General features: G+C 54.5%; 1 protein-coding gene across 7 annotated transcripts in view; it reads right to left on the bottom strand.

Annotated features, from left to right (window-relative positions):
• Positions 1 to 18,707, bottom strand: part of DGKD (diacylglycerol kinase delta) — a 108,516-nt gene that overhangs the window by 25,190 nt on the left and 64,619 nt on the right. For 6 of the 7 annotated variants that reach the window (XM_042245056.1, XM_042245076.1, XM_042245049.1 and 3 more), the window contains 7 exons: positions 5,948 to 6,052; positions 5,373 to 5,505; positions 4,497 to 4,603; positions 4,016 to 4,141; positions 3,810 to 3,912; positions 2,993 to 3,155; positions 1,682 to 1,790 (listed from right to left, as the gene is read on the bottom strand). In XM_042245056.1, coding sequence (XP_042100990.1) covers positions 1,682 to 1,790; positions 2,993 to 3,155; positions 3,810 to 3,912; positions 4,016 to 4,141; positions 4,497 to 4,603; positions 5,373 to 5,505; positions 5,948 to 6,052 — 846 coding nt within the window. Of the gene's footprint in view, positions 1 to 1,681; positions 1,791 to 2,992; positions 3,156 to 3,809; positions 3,913 to 4,015; positions 4,142 to 4,496; positions 4,604 to 5,372; positions 5,506 to 5,947; positions 6,053 to 17,821; positions 18,033 to 18,707 lie in introns of those variants that run through there. The other variant, XM_042245081.2, reaches the window with a different exon arrangement.

Consider the following 18,707-nt stretch of genomic DNA (forward strand, 5'->3'; position numbering starts at 1 on the left):
CGGGGACGTGGCTCTGGGGCTCAGCTAAGAGTCACTGGCTTCTTCGGGTGCTGAGCGTGTGGAGAACGAGGTGGGGCCTGGCATCCGGAGCGGGGACGGGAGGGTTGGCCAGAAGGTGAGGAGCAGCGAGGGGGTCGGGAGTGACCCGACGGCCAAGGACCACAGAGAAGCCCAGGGAGATGAACACACTCTGAACTCAGCCGGATGCATGAGACCCTACCTTCCCGACATGATAGTAAAGCTCAGTTACAATCCTGGAAGGGAAGGAACCTTAAAATTGGACCTAAGCGTACTGCTCGAACGTCACCACCAGGGGGCAGTATTCGCTCTCCCAAGCGGTGGGCCTAACATCATTCCGGGAGCTAAACACAGGCAGCAAAAGCTCCAGCCCACTTATGAAGACAGCCAACACAGTAAAGGACAAGTGACAAACGAGGGAAAACGCGGACAACCAGGAGTTCACATCCCCAGTACAATAATCCTCAGAAATCAATTTTTTAAAAGGCAAATAAATACCCCAACAGAAAACTAGTGTAGATTAAAAAAACATGAGGTGATTCATTTCAAAATTCATAATTGAGGATATGTTTCACTTCACCAGTATGAGGAAATAAAAATGAAACATTCCGTTTTTTCAGTCTACTAAGTTGGGGCAAGAGCTGTAAGAGGTACAACGCCAGCACGTGGAAGTTTCACGAGTGACAGGAACCTACGCTGGGACAGCCGTGATGCAGAACAGTCTGGCAGTATCACCGAAATTTCAATTTGGGTGCTCTTCAGAAAAGAACATAATTGGGAAAGGGCACACGTGGTTTTTACCAGCATGGTCTTTAGGAAGCAACCTAAGTGTCCGTAAGGGCGGGGAGGTGAACTAGCCCCAAACTGGCACAGCCGCCCACCTTAGCTGGCCGTGGAAAACCACCACAGCCCTCCATTTACTGGGGCCAGAGGTGCTGGGCGTGTGGTGATTTAAAGCACACAGCATTCCTGCGTTGCACACCGCGCGGGTGCTGTGAGTCCATTTAGAGCCCATCGCACGCTGTGCTGCACACACGCTCACAGCGAGGCCTGAAGGACGGGAACCAAGACGCCGTGTGAGCGCGCGCGTGCTCAGCCCTGTCCAACCCTGTGACCCCACAGACTGCAGCCCGCCAGGCTCCTCTGTCCGCGGGATTCTCCAGGCAGGGATACTGGAGAGGGCTGCCATTTCTTCCAGAAGGGGGTCTTCCTGACCCAGGGATCGAACCTATGTCTCCTGCATTGGCAGGTGGGTTCTTTACCACCTGGGTCACCTGAGAAGCTCTACTGAAATGCCAGCAGTGGTTAATTATTGGGAGGGGGAGAGGAGGAGGGAGCTGGCGTAGAAAATCAATCAACACTTAAAACACAGCCCTAACTCTGACCTGAACTCCAAGTATTCTGACCCCAGCCGGCTCACCAGCAAGAGGCATTGAGCAGATGCCATCACTACCCGACAAAGAGCCACACCCGGATCGGCCCGCACCTGGGAGCTTTCTGCACCAGAGTGTTTGTGTCCGGCCCTGGGTCCCCACAACGCCATCAGGCTTCCCTGCCCCCCCTCCAAGACCACCCCAGGGGGCGGGTAGCATCGCCCGAGGAGACCCAGCCTCTGTCACGTGGCTTCGCTCTCCCCTGGGGCCGGACCCTCCACACCCAGTACCTGTTTGTGAAGGTTGAGGCTGTCGATTTCAGAGAGGACCCAACCCACACTGCCATCTCCACCACAGACCAGAATCCGGAACGTGTCAAACTTCTGGAACAAACGCAAGCTGCCGAGGAAACAGAATGTCAAGGGCGTGAGGTCCGTTCTAAGAGAGAGACGACAGCCAGTCGGTCCTGGGCCGGGTGCCCTCTGGTGCTCCTTGCAGCTGACCCTAAAACAGCCTGCGGGGGATCAGAGCCCCACTGCGCTCACGCTGCACCCACTGGAGGCCACAGGAGAGCGAAGGCCTGCCTGCCTCACCCCCACCCCTCTCAGCCGGCACCCCCATGTCACTCAGGAGCCCCAGGCTGCAGCACGCTGCCCACACGTGCGTGACCTGTCCCCTGGCCCACCCTGCGCCCCTCTAACTCCAGCTCTGTCCCCTCCCGATGCCCCTCTGGGTGCCCCTGCTCCTCGTCGGCAGCACCCCTCCCAGGACCCCATGCCCTTGTGCTCATTCCCCAGCCTCTCGCTGGGTGGCCTTAACCGCATTCCGGCTTCAGGGACCACACAGAGGCTGATGGCCCCAAATGGCCCTAATGCTGACCCCTCGGCTCTCCTGAAAGACCGCACTTGTCCACCAGAACTACCACTTGAGCATCACATGGGCACCTCCCAACCCACGTCTCCTTCCTCAGAGAAAGGCAGCACCACCACCGCCCTCCTCAGATCAGGCCATGGGGGCTTCTCCTGGAATGCCCCAGGGGACTCAGAGCTCCTTCAAGACACCTCTGCTCCTGCTGCTGGTGCCATCTTCCCAAAACAAGACCCCCTGGACCGTAGCCCGCCAGGCTCCTCTGTCCATGGGATTCCCAGGCAAGAATACTGGAGTGGACAGCCATGTCCTCCTCCAGGAGATCTTCCCAACCCAGGGATCGAACCCAGGTCTCCTGCATTGCAGGCGGATTCTTTACCGTCTGAGCCAGCAGGGAAGCCCTCGATACTAAGCAGTCATTCGAACGAATGAGGCTGACCTGTAATACCTGACGTCAGAACACATACACACTGCTGCCGGCTGACACCGTACAAAATGCCGCACAATGGCAGGGAACAGAGGCCACACCTGCCGGGGGCGCACACATGCCCTGGAAAGCTGGAATGACATGTAACTATGAACCCTTCAGAGTGGGCACCTCTGCCCGGGATTTGGGAAGGATAAGTTTTAGCTCCTATTTAAAATCTCCTGTATCTTTGAATCTTTAAATAAGCATACATTATCTTCACATAGTTTTTAAACTCCAATAAAGATATATTTTACAGGCTTCCTACCCAAGGTGTGGTCCTCCGTTCATGAGGTCAAAGACCTGGGCAGGGTTCAGCAGCTGCTTGAATCTTCGCAGGAACTTCACCCCCTGGTTGTCCCCACTCTTTGAATTGACGAAGACCAACAACGGACTCGTGCAGGACGGAGGACACGTGGCCTTCCAGAAGCCTGAGTGTGAGGAGGGAAAAGGACAGAAGCAGACCTGAGAGCCACAGAAGACACCAAGGCGCTCTCAATCGCATGCCAAGCAGACACCCCATGGGACACAGAATTTGCACGTACACGCCCGGGAAACCAGCAAGAGATTAATCCACAGGTTTCCACATCATCCCCCCTGCGTACAGGGGAGCTGGCCTCCACGCGGCCGGCCTCACCTCTACAGGACTCGAAATGCCAGATGCGGCTCTCAACCTAGCAGGCTGACTTCCTGAGACACGTGACATGCTCCCACCAGCACGTTACTACGGACCATCACGGACCACCCGGACAGGCGGTGCAGGTGGGAGAGCACGGTACTAGACGGAGACCAGCTGACGGGCGGCCCACGCCAAGACGGAGGAGGGCTCACACTCAGTGCCTACTCAGTAGCCAACGGACCCGCCACGTCTGGATAAGGAATCTGGGCCCTGAGTCCAAGGAACCCAGCAGCCTGCCATCAGGACCCTGCTCACCACCACCTCCCCCCACAGCGGCTGGCTGGGTCTGACCTCTGTCCGACCACATTTCAGCATCACCAACATAACCAATTCCAGAGCCGGGGAGGAGAGGGCCCGGAGAAGGCAATCCAAGGAAACGGCTGAGACAGGAGGGCACGGCACCCACCATCGGAGTCGATGCTGTTGAGCGCGGTGGGCGGGATGACCGACACTTTGCACAGGCCCAGCGGGCACTTGGTCAGCAGGGAGTCTTTACACGCAGTGTGCACCTGCAACGCACGCCTGCTCGTCACAGGGGGGCGCCGGCCCCCCGCCCCCAGGACCCTGCCCGGCCCCGCGGCGGCGGGCGTCCCCACGGGCGGGCACGCTCACCATGGCCTTGCACCAGAGGCAGCGCCAGTCCTGAAGGCGCAGCACGCTGCCGCACGTCTTGTCGCACACCGTGCACTTGGCACTCACGGGCAGGTTCCCCTCCAGCCACTGGTGAGGCATGGCGATCTGTGAGCCACACAGAGACACGCGCTGAGGGGGGCGCCAGGGTGCCCCACAACCTCCACGCGGGCCAAGCTTCCTCCTTGGCAACAGTGCTCCGAAATGGCCTCAGCCGCATCATTCTTCCCCACATGGAGGTGAGGTGCAGTCTGCAGAGGCTACCCAAACCTCTGCTCCCCCCGCCAGGCACCCACAACTCCCAGGGACTAGACAGGGCTCAGGGGCGCCCGGATGCCAGGAGGACCAACGCAGAGGGAACCCTGCCCCCCTTCCCCTGGAGGAAGAGAACTGCGCCCAGGAGGGAGCCAGCAGGCCTCTCAGCCCAGCACAAGAGGGGCTTCAGAGGGTCTCCCGGGCGCACCCCGTCCTCGTCCTCGATGATGTCCTTCCCGATGGAGGCCAGCGTGGTCCACTTGCAGTCACTGGTCGCACGCACAGCGCAGCGCTTGTGGGCCTTGAACTTGCACACTAGGAGAGAACAAGCGTGTCAGCCCAGGAGCCATGGCTGTGGTCCAGGGTGAGCTGCCCTGCCCTCCTGGCCAAGGCGGGCGCAGCGTGGACGCTCAGCTCCCGTCTAAGCGCAGCCACCAGCCTGCCTGCGCAGCTCTCACGGGGAGACCAGGTGGCCAGCCTGCCCAGGGTCAGCAGGCTCCCTGGGCAGGGCCAGAGGGTGAGCAGCTCGGGCTTCAGGCCCCCCACAGCACGAGGGTCCGCGTGGCCGCACTTCACGCACAGACACTGACCCTTAAGGGTCACGTGACTTTTCTGCGTCACACTACAGCTGCCTTCTTTCGGTACTTTTCAACCTAAAAGTTGTGAACACTCTTCTTAATGTCACCAGCCGTCTGCAATCAGGCAGCAGGTGGGCACTGGGCCTAACACCACAGCTCTCCTCTCCCTCTCTAGCCCGAGCCCTGTGCCCCTACCCTCTGGTCTGGAAGACATGTCCCCAGGCAGGCTGGAGCTACACTGCAGCAGTGAGACGGTTAAACCTCTTTTCCCTCCACGTCCCTCACGCTTCCTCTTTGTGTCTCGATGCTACCAATTCCCTTCTTTTCACTTTGTTCCGTCACTGCAAAAAATCATTTACCCAGATTCCTGCACAGGCACAGTAAACAGGGGCGGCATCACACAGGTCCCTCGACGCCTACCCTACTGCAGGACTACGCTCGGACCCCGAAGGCGTCTCACGTCAGATCCCAGGTGCCTCTCCCGGCGGTGAACACACCACCCGTACCTTCACAGGACAGTCCGTGGGACGTGACCCCGGACAGGGCCTCGCGGCACACGTTGCAGTAGGTGGGCCTTGCGTGAGAGCAGGCATACCAGTTGTGGGTCCCTGAGAAGTGGTCCATGCTGTACTGGGTGGGCTGCAGGAATGGGGGACAAAGATGAAGAACGTGAGGCGCCCCTCTGACCTTCCTGAATGTGGTAACTTGGACAAGGTTCAACAAGAAATCAGACGGGGTCACCACCCGACAGCCCACAGGTAGAACCATGAACCTTAACCTTCAAGGAGCATCTGAGAGAGCGAGCCACAGACCAGGCAGGCCCGCAAGGGGACGCTGGGACTGTGCCCTTGGCGGGGAGGGGGACGGGGGAGGGTGACAAGGGGAGTGACGGGGGGAGGGGGATGGGGGAGGGTGATGGGGGAGGGTGACAGGGGGGTGATGGGAGGTAATGGGGGGAGGGTGACGGGGGGAGAGGGGGTCGGGGGGAGGGTGACAGGAATGGTGACTGGGGGAGGGTGACGGGAGTGATGACGGGGGGGAGGGTGATGGTAGGAGGATGACGGGGGCGCTCTCCTCTCACCTCAAAGTGCTCCCTGCTCTGCACGGTCTTCAGGGCTGCAATCCAGTCTTCCATCTCCTTCCTGTTATCGGCACACAGGATGAGCTTCCTACATGGAGTGATGACCTAGAGAAACAGACAGGAAACATGCAACGTGTCAGCGAGCCAACAGCAGGTGCTGGCAGCTGTGGAAACTTTCCAAAACATTCTGAAAAGTTTCAGAACTTTCACTGTATCCTTTCTTTCCTTTCGTGAGAAAGTACTGTTTCATTCGGGTAGTCAATGGACCACAACATAAAAAGATTATCCTCGGTTATTAAAAGTCAATAACAATCTCAAATCAGAAAGACAATCAAATTTAGATACATATTCACCAAAGATCAATATAAGTGAACATTTACCATCATCTATTTACTACTTAGACCAATAACCAGCACAGGCAATCTTTTTTTCAAAGGAAAAGAAAACCAAGTTTCCATTGCTCCAAGGAGCTCAGGAGCTGACCACTCAGCCCTTGAACAGTTTAGGGAAGTCTGACCAACAGTTACTGTAGGAAGCTCCTGTGCATTTCAAACATATCATACATAAATGTCCTTTTGAAAAAGCCTGTTGGGACTTCCCAATGGTAAAGAATCCACCTGTCAACGCAGAAGACGTGAGTTCGATCCCTGATCTGGGAAGACCCCAGCTGCCGCAGACCAGCCAAGCCATGCGCCACAACTATTGAGACTGTGCTCTAGACCCTGGGAGCCACAGCTCCTGAAGCCCACGCACCCTCCAGCCCACGCTCTGCAACGAGAGAAGCCATCGCAAAGAGCAGCCTGCGCACTAAGTAGAGAGGAGCCCCCGCTCGCCACAACCCGAGAAAAGCCTGTGTAGCCACAAAGACCCAGAACAGCCAAAAATAAAGTTACTGTAAAACCCTTTAACATGTGACAACATCACCAGCTACTACAGTCAGGCCTGATAATTTTAATGGGAAATGAGGTCATGAACCTAATAGCTATCAACAAAAGTAAATCTATAACATATACAGACTTTATAAATAAACAGAAAAAAGCTATGAACTTGCATTTCGCTGAAGAGATGCAAAATGGCTAATAAAGGGATGAAAAGATGCTTAATCACTCGTCACTGGGGAACACAAATGAAAAGATCACTCTATTTCTAACAGATTGGCACGGTTGTTAAAGATGCTAATTCAGTTGTTGGAAAAGGTGTGAGAGACAAAGAGTGCAAACAGAGTACACAGCTTTTAGAAAAAATGTTAACAATGTCTATCGAAATTTGAAAAACCAAAACCTTTCACCTAACTTTTTTTATATTGCTATAAAACATCTACATGGTCCCAAAGTCGAGTTGACAAAATAAGGCACAGATTTTGTGTGTCCCCTCATCCTGCTTCAGAGAAGGCAATGGGACCCCACTCCAGTGCTCTTGCCTGGAAACTCCCATGGACGGAGGAGCCTGGTGGGCTGCAGTCCATGGGGTTGCTAAGAGTTGGACACGACTGAGCGACTTCACTTTCACTTTTCACGTTCATGCATTGGAGAAGGAAACGGCAACCCGCTCCAGTGTTCTTGCCTGGAGAACCCCAGGGACGGGGAGCCCGGCGGGCTGCCGTCTGTGGGGTCGCGCAGAGTCGGACACGACTGAGCGACTCAGCAGCAGCAGCAGGGCCCTGCTTCCATCCCTCCCCCAAAGGCGGCCTTAAAAATAAGTGAGGTAAGGTTTATCCTCCCATTTCCTGCAGATACACGTGTGTATTTAATATTCTCTTTTCAAAACAGTAGCATACCAGAGACATGTTTGTCCACTCTGTCTTTTTAATTTAATCACAATTGGCCTACGAACAGCACAGGTTTGAACTGCAAATCTCCACTCATAGGCAGATTTTTTATTCCCCCAACACTGAAAATGCTCCACGAGCAGCAGCTGGCCGAATCCACAGGTACGAACCTTGGCTAGGGTAGAACCAGGGTCAAGGAGGGTCGACTATAAATGACACGTGGATTTCCAGCTGCACAGAGGGTCAGTGCCCCTGACCTTTGCACTGTCTGCCAAAGGTCAACTGCGGGCATCCAGGCCAGCACTTCTCAGCGCCAGCCCCGGACTCTTGACTGTCTCCCCAGCTGCAGAGCAGGCACTCCACCGCACTGAAATGCCCGAGTCTGCTCAACCAGCCCTACTTAAGTCTATGATACTGAAAATTCTTTGCTGTTTCAATCAGCACCACAACCAATAGCCTTTACACGGATCTTTTCATATTTTTGCTGGGGTATTCTTGGAATGAATTCCAAGAAGTATAACCACCCTGACAAAGAATAAATGCATGTGTAATTTTGCTGCTGTTGCCAAATTTCCCTCCGTGGGGGTTGTACCATTTTGCCTTCCCACCAGCAGGGCTGGGAAAATGGCTGCTTCCTCGTGGATTCACCAGTAAAATCTGTTATTTAACTTCTGGATGTCTGCCCATGTTAGAGCTTTAATTTATATTAAAAGATCCAATTTAGGAACACCCAGCTTAAGTTATTAAATGATCGTGTTTCTGGCTCAAAACATTTAGAAACAGTATTTTATAGATTATCTCTTCGGTGATTTCCATAAACTACCTACACAGCTTAAGCACAGCAGGATGTAATTAGAACTGGATCACAAATGCACGGTGCTGTTCATTCTTTCACGGCCAGGGTAACCACGATGACGCCTCGGAGGGACCAGGCGGGTGTAAGTTGTCAGCCTGGGAGAGGGCAGGGGAGATGGAAGGAGACACACACTGAGGCCAGAGCAGCAGGCTCTCCTGGCCTCCGGCAGTGGGAGCCTCTCTCTCTCCTGGCGGCTCAGTGGGCGGCCTGTACCCCTCCCAGCAGACGCCAGCCCAGTGTCTGCTCTAGACGGGGGGCGGGGGGGGGGGGGGGGCTCCCAAGGCCAGGACAGGCAAGCTGCCTACCGAGCCCGAACCTGCACTGGGGGAGAGACAGGCAAACCAGAAAACAACGTCAGACACTGAGAGAGCCGAGAAAGAGGAAATGGATCGGGTGCAAGGGGGCTGGTGGGTATTCTGGACAGGGTGTCCGGGCAGGTCATGGCAGCCTGCTGACTGCTGATGGCCTGGGGTCACTGCATACGGAATTTCCACCAGTGAGCATCTGCCTATGAAACCTCAGCAAACACTTATTACTCACTCTAGCGTGAGCTTTCATTTGCACTTTTTACGAGCAGAATAGTAAGTACAGTTACAGAAAGACAATACCTTTATTTTGTATAACTCAGGGGTTATATTAGGAGTTACTATGAAACTTTCAGAAGAGAACATGAGTTTTTTATGCCCATTCTATTTTAGGGCTTGATCAACAGATCAATGTCCAAGCATCTGGTTCTCAGCCTGCTTTTTTTTTTTTTTTCCTTTAAACTCCTGTGTATGTTTGAAGATGCCTCAGACAGAACCCCACCTGGCCACCGGCTATTTGGGAAATGCTTCTCTTCTGGAAAAGGGGGGATGCCAGAAGCCACCCGTCATGGTTGTCAAGGGACTGTGCTTAGTCACTCAGTCGTGTCCAACTCTTTGTGACCCATGGACTGTAGCCTGCCAGGCTCCTCTGTCCATGGGGATTCTCCAGGCAAGAATACTGGAGTTGTCATGCCCTCCTCCAGGGGATCTTCCCAACCCAGTGATCAAACCCAGGTCTCCTACAATGCAGGCGACTTCTTAACCATCTGCATCACCAGGGAAGCCCAAGAATACAGGAGTGGGTAGCCTATCCCTGCTCCAGGGGATCTTCTCGACCCAGGAATCAAACCGGGGTCTCCTGCATTGTAGGCAGAGCCTTCACCAGCTGAGCTATCAGGGAAGCCAACGGGGCTACATGTGCTCGGGACCCAGAAGGGGCCTGACCTGTGGTATTGAGGACGTGCCCTGGTCTGAAGCCCTGTGAGATGGGTGACTTAGAGCAACTGCCACCCCTCCCTGGGTCTCCACGTGCTCATCTGAACACAGAGGCCATTAAAGGAGCCGTCACGTCCTAGCACTGTTGTGGGGTGTGGGGTGGGAGGCCTCATACGTAACCGCTCCACCACTGTACTCATAACAGGCCTGCCCTGGACACAACCCAGGTGCCCTCCCTGCCTGGGTAAAGTGGATAAATAAACCACAGTCTATTAATACAATGGAATACTGTGGAGCAAGAACAGTCCACCTGTAGCCACACAAAGTAACAGCTTTACAATGCTGAAAGAAGCCACACAACAAAAACATATATGCCATTCATATCATTTCATTATGCATACACAAAGCGCTTTTTCTTTCAAAGTAAGACTAACCTGTAGGGTCAGAAGCTAGCTGCTTGGGGAGAAGGGCACAAAAGAGAGCCCCTGGGGGCTGCTGACGTTCTGCTCCTTGATCTGGAACATTCACCAAGCTCTACGCTGTGGGAACTCCCTGGCCGTCCAGTGGCTAGGACTCGGCACTTACACTGCAGGGGCACAAGTCTGACCCCTGGCTGGGGAACTAAGACCCCACATGCTGCGAGGCGTGGCCAAAACGAAAAAAGAGAAGATCAAGCTGTATGCTGTGATCGGGGCATTTTTCCATATGAAGGCTACGCTTTGGTAAAAAGAGCATAAAACCTGGAATAAAGTTAACTGCATAACTGAATCAAAAGAAAAACGGCATGGCTACCCAGACCCCTGGACAGTGTGCTTAGGAGACTGAGTGTACAAGAGGGAGGCAGAAGGTGGGAGGTGCAAGCAAGTATGAGACACTGGCAGAACTCTGCTGAAACAGCGGACAGACCTCAAACACGGGAAAAATGGCCAGCCTCACTCCTAAGATAAACGCAGATTAAAATTATACTTTTCACAAGGTTGATAACGTGTCTCATTCACTGAGGTGTAAATAACAACTCCTGTGGGGGCTTCCCAGGTGGCGCTAGTGGTAAAGAACCCTTCTGCCAACACAGGAGACATAAGAGACGTGGGTTCGCTCCCCGGGTCGGGAAGATCCCCTGGAGGAGGGCACGGCCGCCCACTCCAGTGTTCTTGCCTGGAGAATCCCATGGACAGAGGAGCCTGGCGGGCTGCAGTCCCTGGGGTCACAGAGACTCAGACACGACTGAGCAGCCGAGCACATAAAACGCTGACTGAGACGCACACACATGGGGAACACAGGGTGGAATCTAGCAGACCTTGAAGAACATGCACGTCTTTGTCGTAGAAAAAGTGCTCCTACAAAGACGTCTTCATGAGCCTGACACACAACACATACAAAGCTATTCACGGAAGTTCACTGCAAAGACAGAAGGGACGACTCAGACACTGATCGAGGCATGACCGGCAGGAAGCGGGCACCCTTACACAGCGGAGACCACACAACCCCAGATTGCCGCTACTCACTCCTCACGTACTTACAGGGAACAACCTCCAAGATACACTGTTAAGTGCTCAAAGCAAGTTGCAGGCATAGCATGGGTGTAGAGGAAAAAGCAACCTAGTCACCTCTGGGAGGGGACCTCGGAAGGGCTGAGAAACTCACTTTATACCTTTTCATCGTTTTGATCTCTATACCATGTGCATGTACTAATTATGATTATTTTTAAAATAAAGCCTTATGTTTACATTAATAATACATGGTAGGATTCCCAGGTGGTGCTAGTGGTAAAGAATCCGCCTGCCGATGAAGGAGACGTAAGACATGTGGGTTCAGTCGCTGGGTTCGGAAGATCCCCTGGAGAAGGAAACGGTAACCCATGCCTGTATTCCTGCCTGGAGAATCCCAAGGACAGAGGAGCTTGGTGGGCTACAGACCGTGGGGCTGCAGAGAGTCGGACTGAGCAACCAAGCGCAATAATATACGGGAGACAAAAGAAAAATAGCTTTTTGTTTTTCCCTTATTAATTTTTGTTTCCATCCTTTCAGACAAATGATCTTCCTGGAAATATGAGAAAATACTAGATACTCTAAATGAGTCTAAGACACCCAAGCCAGGCAAATATCTTCCAATGCCCTGGTGAGAATTAGCTAAGGACTCCTAAACCCCAGGCGTGACCGACCACTGAGAAATCATGAAGAAAAAGGAGATGTGCTGGAAACACATAGACAGGATGTCTCGGTGGAGAAGGTGGACACCTGAGCCACACACACAGGAGCTGACAGGACAGGGAGGCAGCCAAGAGGATGCCAGTGGCAACTCCCCTGGGAAGGCACTCGGCAGTGCTGGGAAAGCTGCCAGGTGTTGACAGGTGTCTGCCTGCTCCAGCGTGCCCCCCACAGGCTGCAGGAGGCACCAGGAGGGGAACCTGAAAAGGCAGGGGGCCAGGACCCCAGGTCCCCGGGCAAGCTGGCTCAGGCCAGCTCCCAACCCCAACGGTCAGTGGCTCTGCACTTGGATTCTAGGCAAGACTGCCCCGTGAGCGGTGCCAGGAACAGAGGAGCTGAATGTGGGGAAGGAGCTGGCAGTCGCCACAAGTTCTGCTCGGCTCACTGGGAACGGGCCACGTCTGGTGCACTGCGCTTCCTTTCTGGCAGGAACGCTGGCCAGGAGGGTCAGCCCAAGGATCATGCGGACGTTTCCCTGAGTCACCTGGCCACGGCCCCTCCCACTTCCACCAGGTCTCTCAAGGGTTCAAAGCAGAGGGTGGAGAAATGCCATCTGGGGGACGATGATGATTCACCTGCAAAGGCCTGTCCAGCAGTTTGCAACCGCAGGCCTGGATGTGCTTCTCATTTGTAAGTGTGACCTCAAATGACAAAAGGACTGCGATCCTGTGTGCTCTGTCATGCTGCAACTAAGGCCAAACCAAACACCCTCAGCAGTAAGCAACGTGTGGCCCTGAGCCTGGGACGGGCCCAAGGCCACGACACACAAGGCCGGCCGCCGGGATGGACACACAAGCCCAGTCGTCAGACCTCACAGACCCAAAAACAACCACAGTGACCAGCAGACCTCTGATTCCAGGAAGATGGCTGGACCTACTTTTCCTTATCCCTCTGGTTTCTCGCTGTTGTTCAGTCGCTAGGTCGTGGCCAGCTCTTTCCAACCCCATGGACTCAGCAAGCCAGGCTTTCCTGTCCTTCACTATCTCTTGGAGTTTGCTCCAACTCATGTCCATTGAGTCGGTGATACCATCCAACCATCTCACCCTCTGTTGCCCCCTTCTCCTCTGGCTAGGTGCAGCTAAAATCCTGGACTTAGATATAAAAAATTTTGCAAAGGGTGGAGAGAAGAGGGCCTGAGGGATGACAAGGCACGGAGCTCTCTGGGGTTTCTGTTTGCCCTTGACATCCTAGACAGGGCATTGAGGAAGCCCAGCCAGAAATACTGGTGAGGACAGAAAGAATTTAAAGCTCACCAGAAGCCCACCCTCTCCAGCCATGGCTCCAGGGAAGGGGAGCCTAATCGGGCAGAATCAACAGTAGGAGAGCAGCCAATAATGGCTGGACTCCAGCCAAATGGAAACAACTGTGGCCCCCACGCCCATCTCCTCAGGCAGCACTAATTCAGGCTCCAGCACCTGCCACTGCTGTCCACAGAAGACCAAACAGGCAAATAGGCACAGAAGAGGGCCCCAGCATCAACAACCGCTCCAGAAATGCTGATCAAAACCACAGCATGACGATACACCTATCAGAACGGACAAAGTTAAAAAGGGACAACACCAAGTGCTGGAGAAGATGTGGAGAAACGGACCCATGTTGCTGGCGGGGACACACAACCACTCTGCGAAACAATCTGACAGTTTCTTTAAAAACCAAACGTGAAGCTACAAGACAACCCAGCGATTACACTTGGGCATTTTTCCAAAGACGTGAAGACCTGTGTTCACACAAAAACCTGGCCATGAGTGTTTACAGCAGCTTTGTTCATAACCACCCAAACCTGGCAACAAGCTAGATGCCCTCGGGTGGTAAATGATTAAACTCACGGTGGTACGCCCATTCCCTGGAACACCACTCCACTGTGACAGTCCAAAAAGAAACCACCACACAACCCCCTGGGGGCACCTCCAAGGAGCTCTGCTGGGTGAGAAAAGCCAACTCTGAGAGGTTACCTGCTACCCAATCCCATTCATAGAACACTCCTGAGATAACAAAATCACAGACATGAACAACAGCCTGGAGGTCACCAGGGGTGAAGGCGGGCAGTGGGTGTGGCTGTAAGAGGACCACAAGGGGTCCCTGTGGAGACGGAGGCCTGGCTCTTGACCCACCACCGCCAGGAGGCTGTGACGTTTTGCTAGTTTTGCAAGACGTTACCAATGAATGGAACTGGATAAAACAATGGATCTCTGCATTATTTCACTTCCAGGTGAATCTGCACAGACCTCCAAGGATTTAATTAAAAGTAAGTAGCCACAATCAACATTTTCTAGTAACTAACATATTTAAATGAAATGTCACACATTGGGAACAATGCTGCTTCTGAAGAACAGCAGCATAAGTGGGCTCAGCACAGACTTAAAGGACACTCTTGTCTTCCTGAAGTCCTGTATTTGTGGGACTCATGAGGTTCAACCTGACTTGCCAAGGAAATATATGGACACACCCTGGGTACACAATCTCTGAGAACGACAAAGTGGGTCCTCCCCACGTGACATGAGGGTCACAGGGCGTGCCCTTTTCCGGTTGTGATGCGTGGCCTGGTAGTCGCACCTGCACAAGCCAGAGCCCCGGAAATGGCAGGACTCGCTCCTGTACACACCATGGCTTGGGAACTCAGTGAATACCTTATGTCGGCCACAAACCTCAGGTCCTGCCCACAAACGGCGCTGCGCTTCCTGGGGGACCGGCCCCAGTGCCATCCAGCAGCAGGTGTGCTCTGGGAGCAACCAGAAACATCACCCAGACAAGCTGCCCCCAGCGCCAGACTCACAGGGCCCAGTGCCCACCAACAGGTCCACGCACATACCGAGACACCTCCTCTCACCAGCTGCCCCCCACTCCCTCTCCTCCTCTCCCCCAAGGCCTCAACCTCCCCTCCCCTCCCACCAACCCTCATCTCCAGGCTCCAAACTCTTCCTTTCCTCTGAGAAATAAATTCAGGCAGTCCTCCATGTGAACAAACAGACAAGACCCTGGTTCCCTGGAGCTCACACTCAAATGCAGACGGGAAACCAGTGCTGTGATAAAAAAGTAAACTGCCAAGCACAGAGTGCAGAGCTGGTGGTGCATCCACAGGAAAAGGAGGCCGACCAGGAAAAGGCCATGGGAGGGTCTGAGGTGGGCCTCACTGGAAAAGACTCAAGGTGTGGGAGAGAAGCGCCTGAAGCAGGAGCACAGCTGGAGGCTGGAGCCAGTGAGCTGGGGAGAGGCCCCGGGGTCCCGAGCACCCTGTGGGCGCCTGTTAGAGTTCTGGCTTTTGCTCCCAGTGAAACGGCGGGTGCACAGAGCTTATAAGCAGAAGGCTGACACCTGACTTGGGCTGAAAAGCACCATTCTGGTTGCTGTACTGAAAACTGGGCGTAAGAGGCGGGGCAGGAGTCAGGGAGGCCTGAGGGAAGGTGCTCGGCAATCCCATCACGGGCGGGGGCGGAGGGGCGAGGCTGGACTCTCACCCACCCTGGAGGCTCTGACAGTGGAGCCAGCAGGGGCCCTGGGGCAGCTGGGGAGCTGAGCTGCCGTTGGGGTGGGCCAGGCTGCAGGCTGGCTCCGAAGCTGGCGGGGAGGGCAGGGGTTCGATTCTGGGCATGCTGGGGTTTGGACATCTACCAAAATCTTGGCCGTGCACAGCGTTTTATCTCACCATGAGGCTTCATCACCTTGCCATCAGCCCAGCTACATTAAAAAAAAAAAGGTGAGCTGCTTAAAAAAATTAAAGTTTGGCAGAACAATTTGACGATATCTCATCAAGCTAAAGACACACACACCTGGCAATTGGGCCCTTAGAAGCAAACTCTGGAAAAATGCGTTCCGTGTGCCCAGGAAGGCGAGCAGAAGAGTACTCTGGCAGCGCTGCCCGCAGCACTGAGATCTGGGGGAACAAGTCAGCAGTGGGACACGCCGTCCACAGCGCCCCAGTGCCAGCCACAAAGCCAGCCCTGGAGCACTGTGAGTCTCAACTCCCTGAGGCACACGTTCCGCCCCCTGGGAATTCTGGTTTATTTCCAGAGATCGGGAATCTGTCATTTTAAACCTTGAACCCCTTAACTAAAGGTGAGTGAGGCCACGTGGATAAAACTCGGAACCACGATGCTGAGTGAGGAAAAAGCAAGCTGCAGGAGATGTGTAGTGTGATACCATTTATTAAAAATATTTAACCTGGCTAAACTATACTATGTATTGTTTATATCAGCACTAAGGTAGAGAAAGTATCAAAAACACAAAAACAAATGATGGGGGATGGTGCCTGACCTCAGGGGAGGGAGAGAGGGAGGGAACAGGATGACAAAGGGGATACAAAGGACTCCAAGGACACTCGGAGTGCCTCCTTCTCGGGCTGGGGAGTGGACAGAGTTGTTCATCAAGTTACTGTTTGAATGCTTGAAATATTCAACAATTTTTTTAAATGTTCAATCTCTTGGCACAAAAGTGTGCTCAAATATGCAGGCCAGGACTAGAGATAAACACTATGTTTTGTATCCATATAGCAGTTACACAAGGTGTACAATTTACTATCCTTACAGTTTACAGTAGAAATTTACAGTTTGCCTTGAGTTATAGCTTGGCCTTACAGAAGGGAATGGGTCAGCCTGAAACCACGCCTGCAGACGGACTCTGCTGGTAAAACCCGGGCACCACCGGAAGCCTGAGCTTGGCAGGCATGCGATCCTTCACTCGGCGTGCGTGGCAATCACACGCCCGCGCCCCTGCGCCTGCCATGCATCTCACGGCAGACACAACTGTTCCTAATTTGCCTCTCAAATCTCTCATCCCAGAGTAGATACCCAAGTCCTAAAAGAGCTGGCTGAGTGTGTGAAAATAAAGTTGACGCTTTATGAAGGGAGAACGGGGGAGGCGCTGGCGGGGCCGCTCAGAAGGAAGCTTTCTGAGCCCAGCAGAGAGACTTCTCTCCCAGCACACCCTGCGCCAACCACAGGGAGCTCCCATCAGACCCAGAACCTTCCTTTGGGAGCGTTCTCAGAGCCACCAAGGAGCTCGTCCTACTGCTCCAACAAGCCAGCTCCCTCAGCTCAGGATGGAACGAGAGGTGTGGACGGAGGGCTGCAGGGCAGGGCGGTCATGACGGACCGAGACATCCAAGGGCCACTGTCCCCCACAGGCTCGACTTCCCAGCCTCAGGGTCACCCCCGGTGACTGCTGTCAGCGCTTGGAGCTGTCTCCTGTGGTCCTCCAGCAGGAAGGACTGGTCCCAAGGCCGGCAGAGGTCAGGGCAGGTGAGGCGACCATGAGCGCCAAGGGTGGGCTTCCCGGCCACTCCCCCACGCGATGGCACAGTCAGGGCAGACCCCTGGGCGCATGGCAGGACACCCAGCAGCCCAGGTGGGCACCTGGTCAACACATGCCTGAGGCACCACCTGACGCCACTGGGCAAAAATCCCCCACACCTACGGTCCTATGAATGAGGACTGGGCAACCCCCCTCACCACCCCTGGGCAGGCTGCCTGAGGCTCCTCGGTGCTTGGGGACCTCAGTGAAGTTTCTCCTCTGACAAAGCTCCGACAGTGGAAATTCATCACCGAGACACGTATCTGATCTGCGGGCTTTCTAACCTGGCCGGGGGTGACCAGAGAGCGCTTCCAGCCTGTGGGTGAAGTCACACCATCAAGCCCGGGGCTTTTAAAACCCCAGCCGTCCGCCTCTAAAAAAACAGAAGACACAAACCAGCCCTCTAGAGGTACTGACAACAACCTACAACTCATCCCACTCCACTTCAAATCCTTGTAACTTCTTCCCCACACAGCTTCCCACGGGCTCGTCACTCACCACTCCTGGAACTCTCACCTGCTGCTCTTCCAACTTTCAGAATGTCTGCCAACTGCTCAGAGTCGGTCAGAATTGAAGCGGTTCGGCAAAAAAACAAAACTCAGGTTCTAAAGCCGATGGGCGAGAACCTGCGGTCACTGCAGTAGACCAGAGGCGGGGAGAAGCCGCCAGCACGACACAGTTCAGCCACCAACCGAAAGAGGAGCAGAGGGGCTGTGTCCACAGGATTAGGAACCTGGAAATACTCAGCTAAATATAGCTCCCCAGGCCTCGGGGCTGGGAAAGGTGGCCGAGAATAAGCATCTGGGCACTCGGTCATCTCTGTCACTTCCTGTTACTCACGTCCTGCTGTTCCGATGTTACCCGAGACACTGGGCTCAACACACACATCCCCACCTGGAAGCCCCCGGAGACACAGGCCATTCACAACAGCTGGGATGTGCGTCGACAACGGACTTCCTCACACAGTGTCGTACAAAACACAAAAATAGACACCATGGCGCAAACAAGCTCGGGGGCGGGGGGGGGGGGGCGCTGAGGGAAAGCAGTGAGGACACCGGCCCAGACCCCCAGCGTCCCCACCCGCACGCTGACCCCACAGAGGAATGGGCCCGACACTGACAGGACCCCTTCCTCCCGAAGCGGCACCTTGCTTTGCGGGTGCAGGGCAGCTGCCTCGGGGCAGCGTGGGGGGCACAGAGGGGTCCCCACCACCGCTGCCACTCGACCCGCCCGGGGGCCCTCAGCATCCAGGCAGCACCTTCTGCCAGGCCCACCTCCGGCCCTCCTGGGGACACTGGCCAGGGGACCACACGGGACTCGCAGGTAGGCAGCAAAGCCACGCGGGCCACAGAGCCAAGGCGCAGGGCGCCTATTGGAAGACTGAGTTTCCAAAAGAAACAAA

Source organism: Ovis aries, chromosome 1 (genome assembly GCF_016772045.2).
Source record: "Ovis aries strain OAR_USU_Benz2616 breed Rambouillet chromosome 1, ARS-UI_Ramb_v3.0, whole genome shotgun sequence".
Taxonomy (NCBI): Eukaryota; Metazoa; Chordata; class Mammalia; order Artiodactyla; family Bovidae; genus Ovis; species Ovis aries.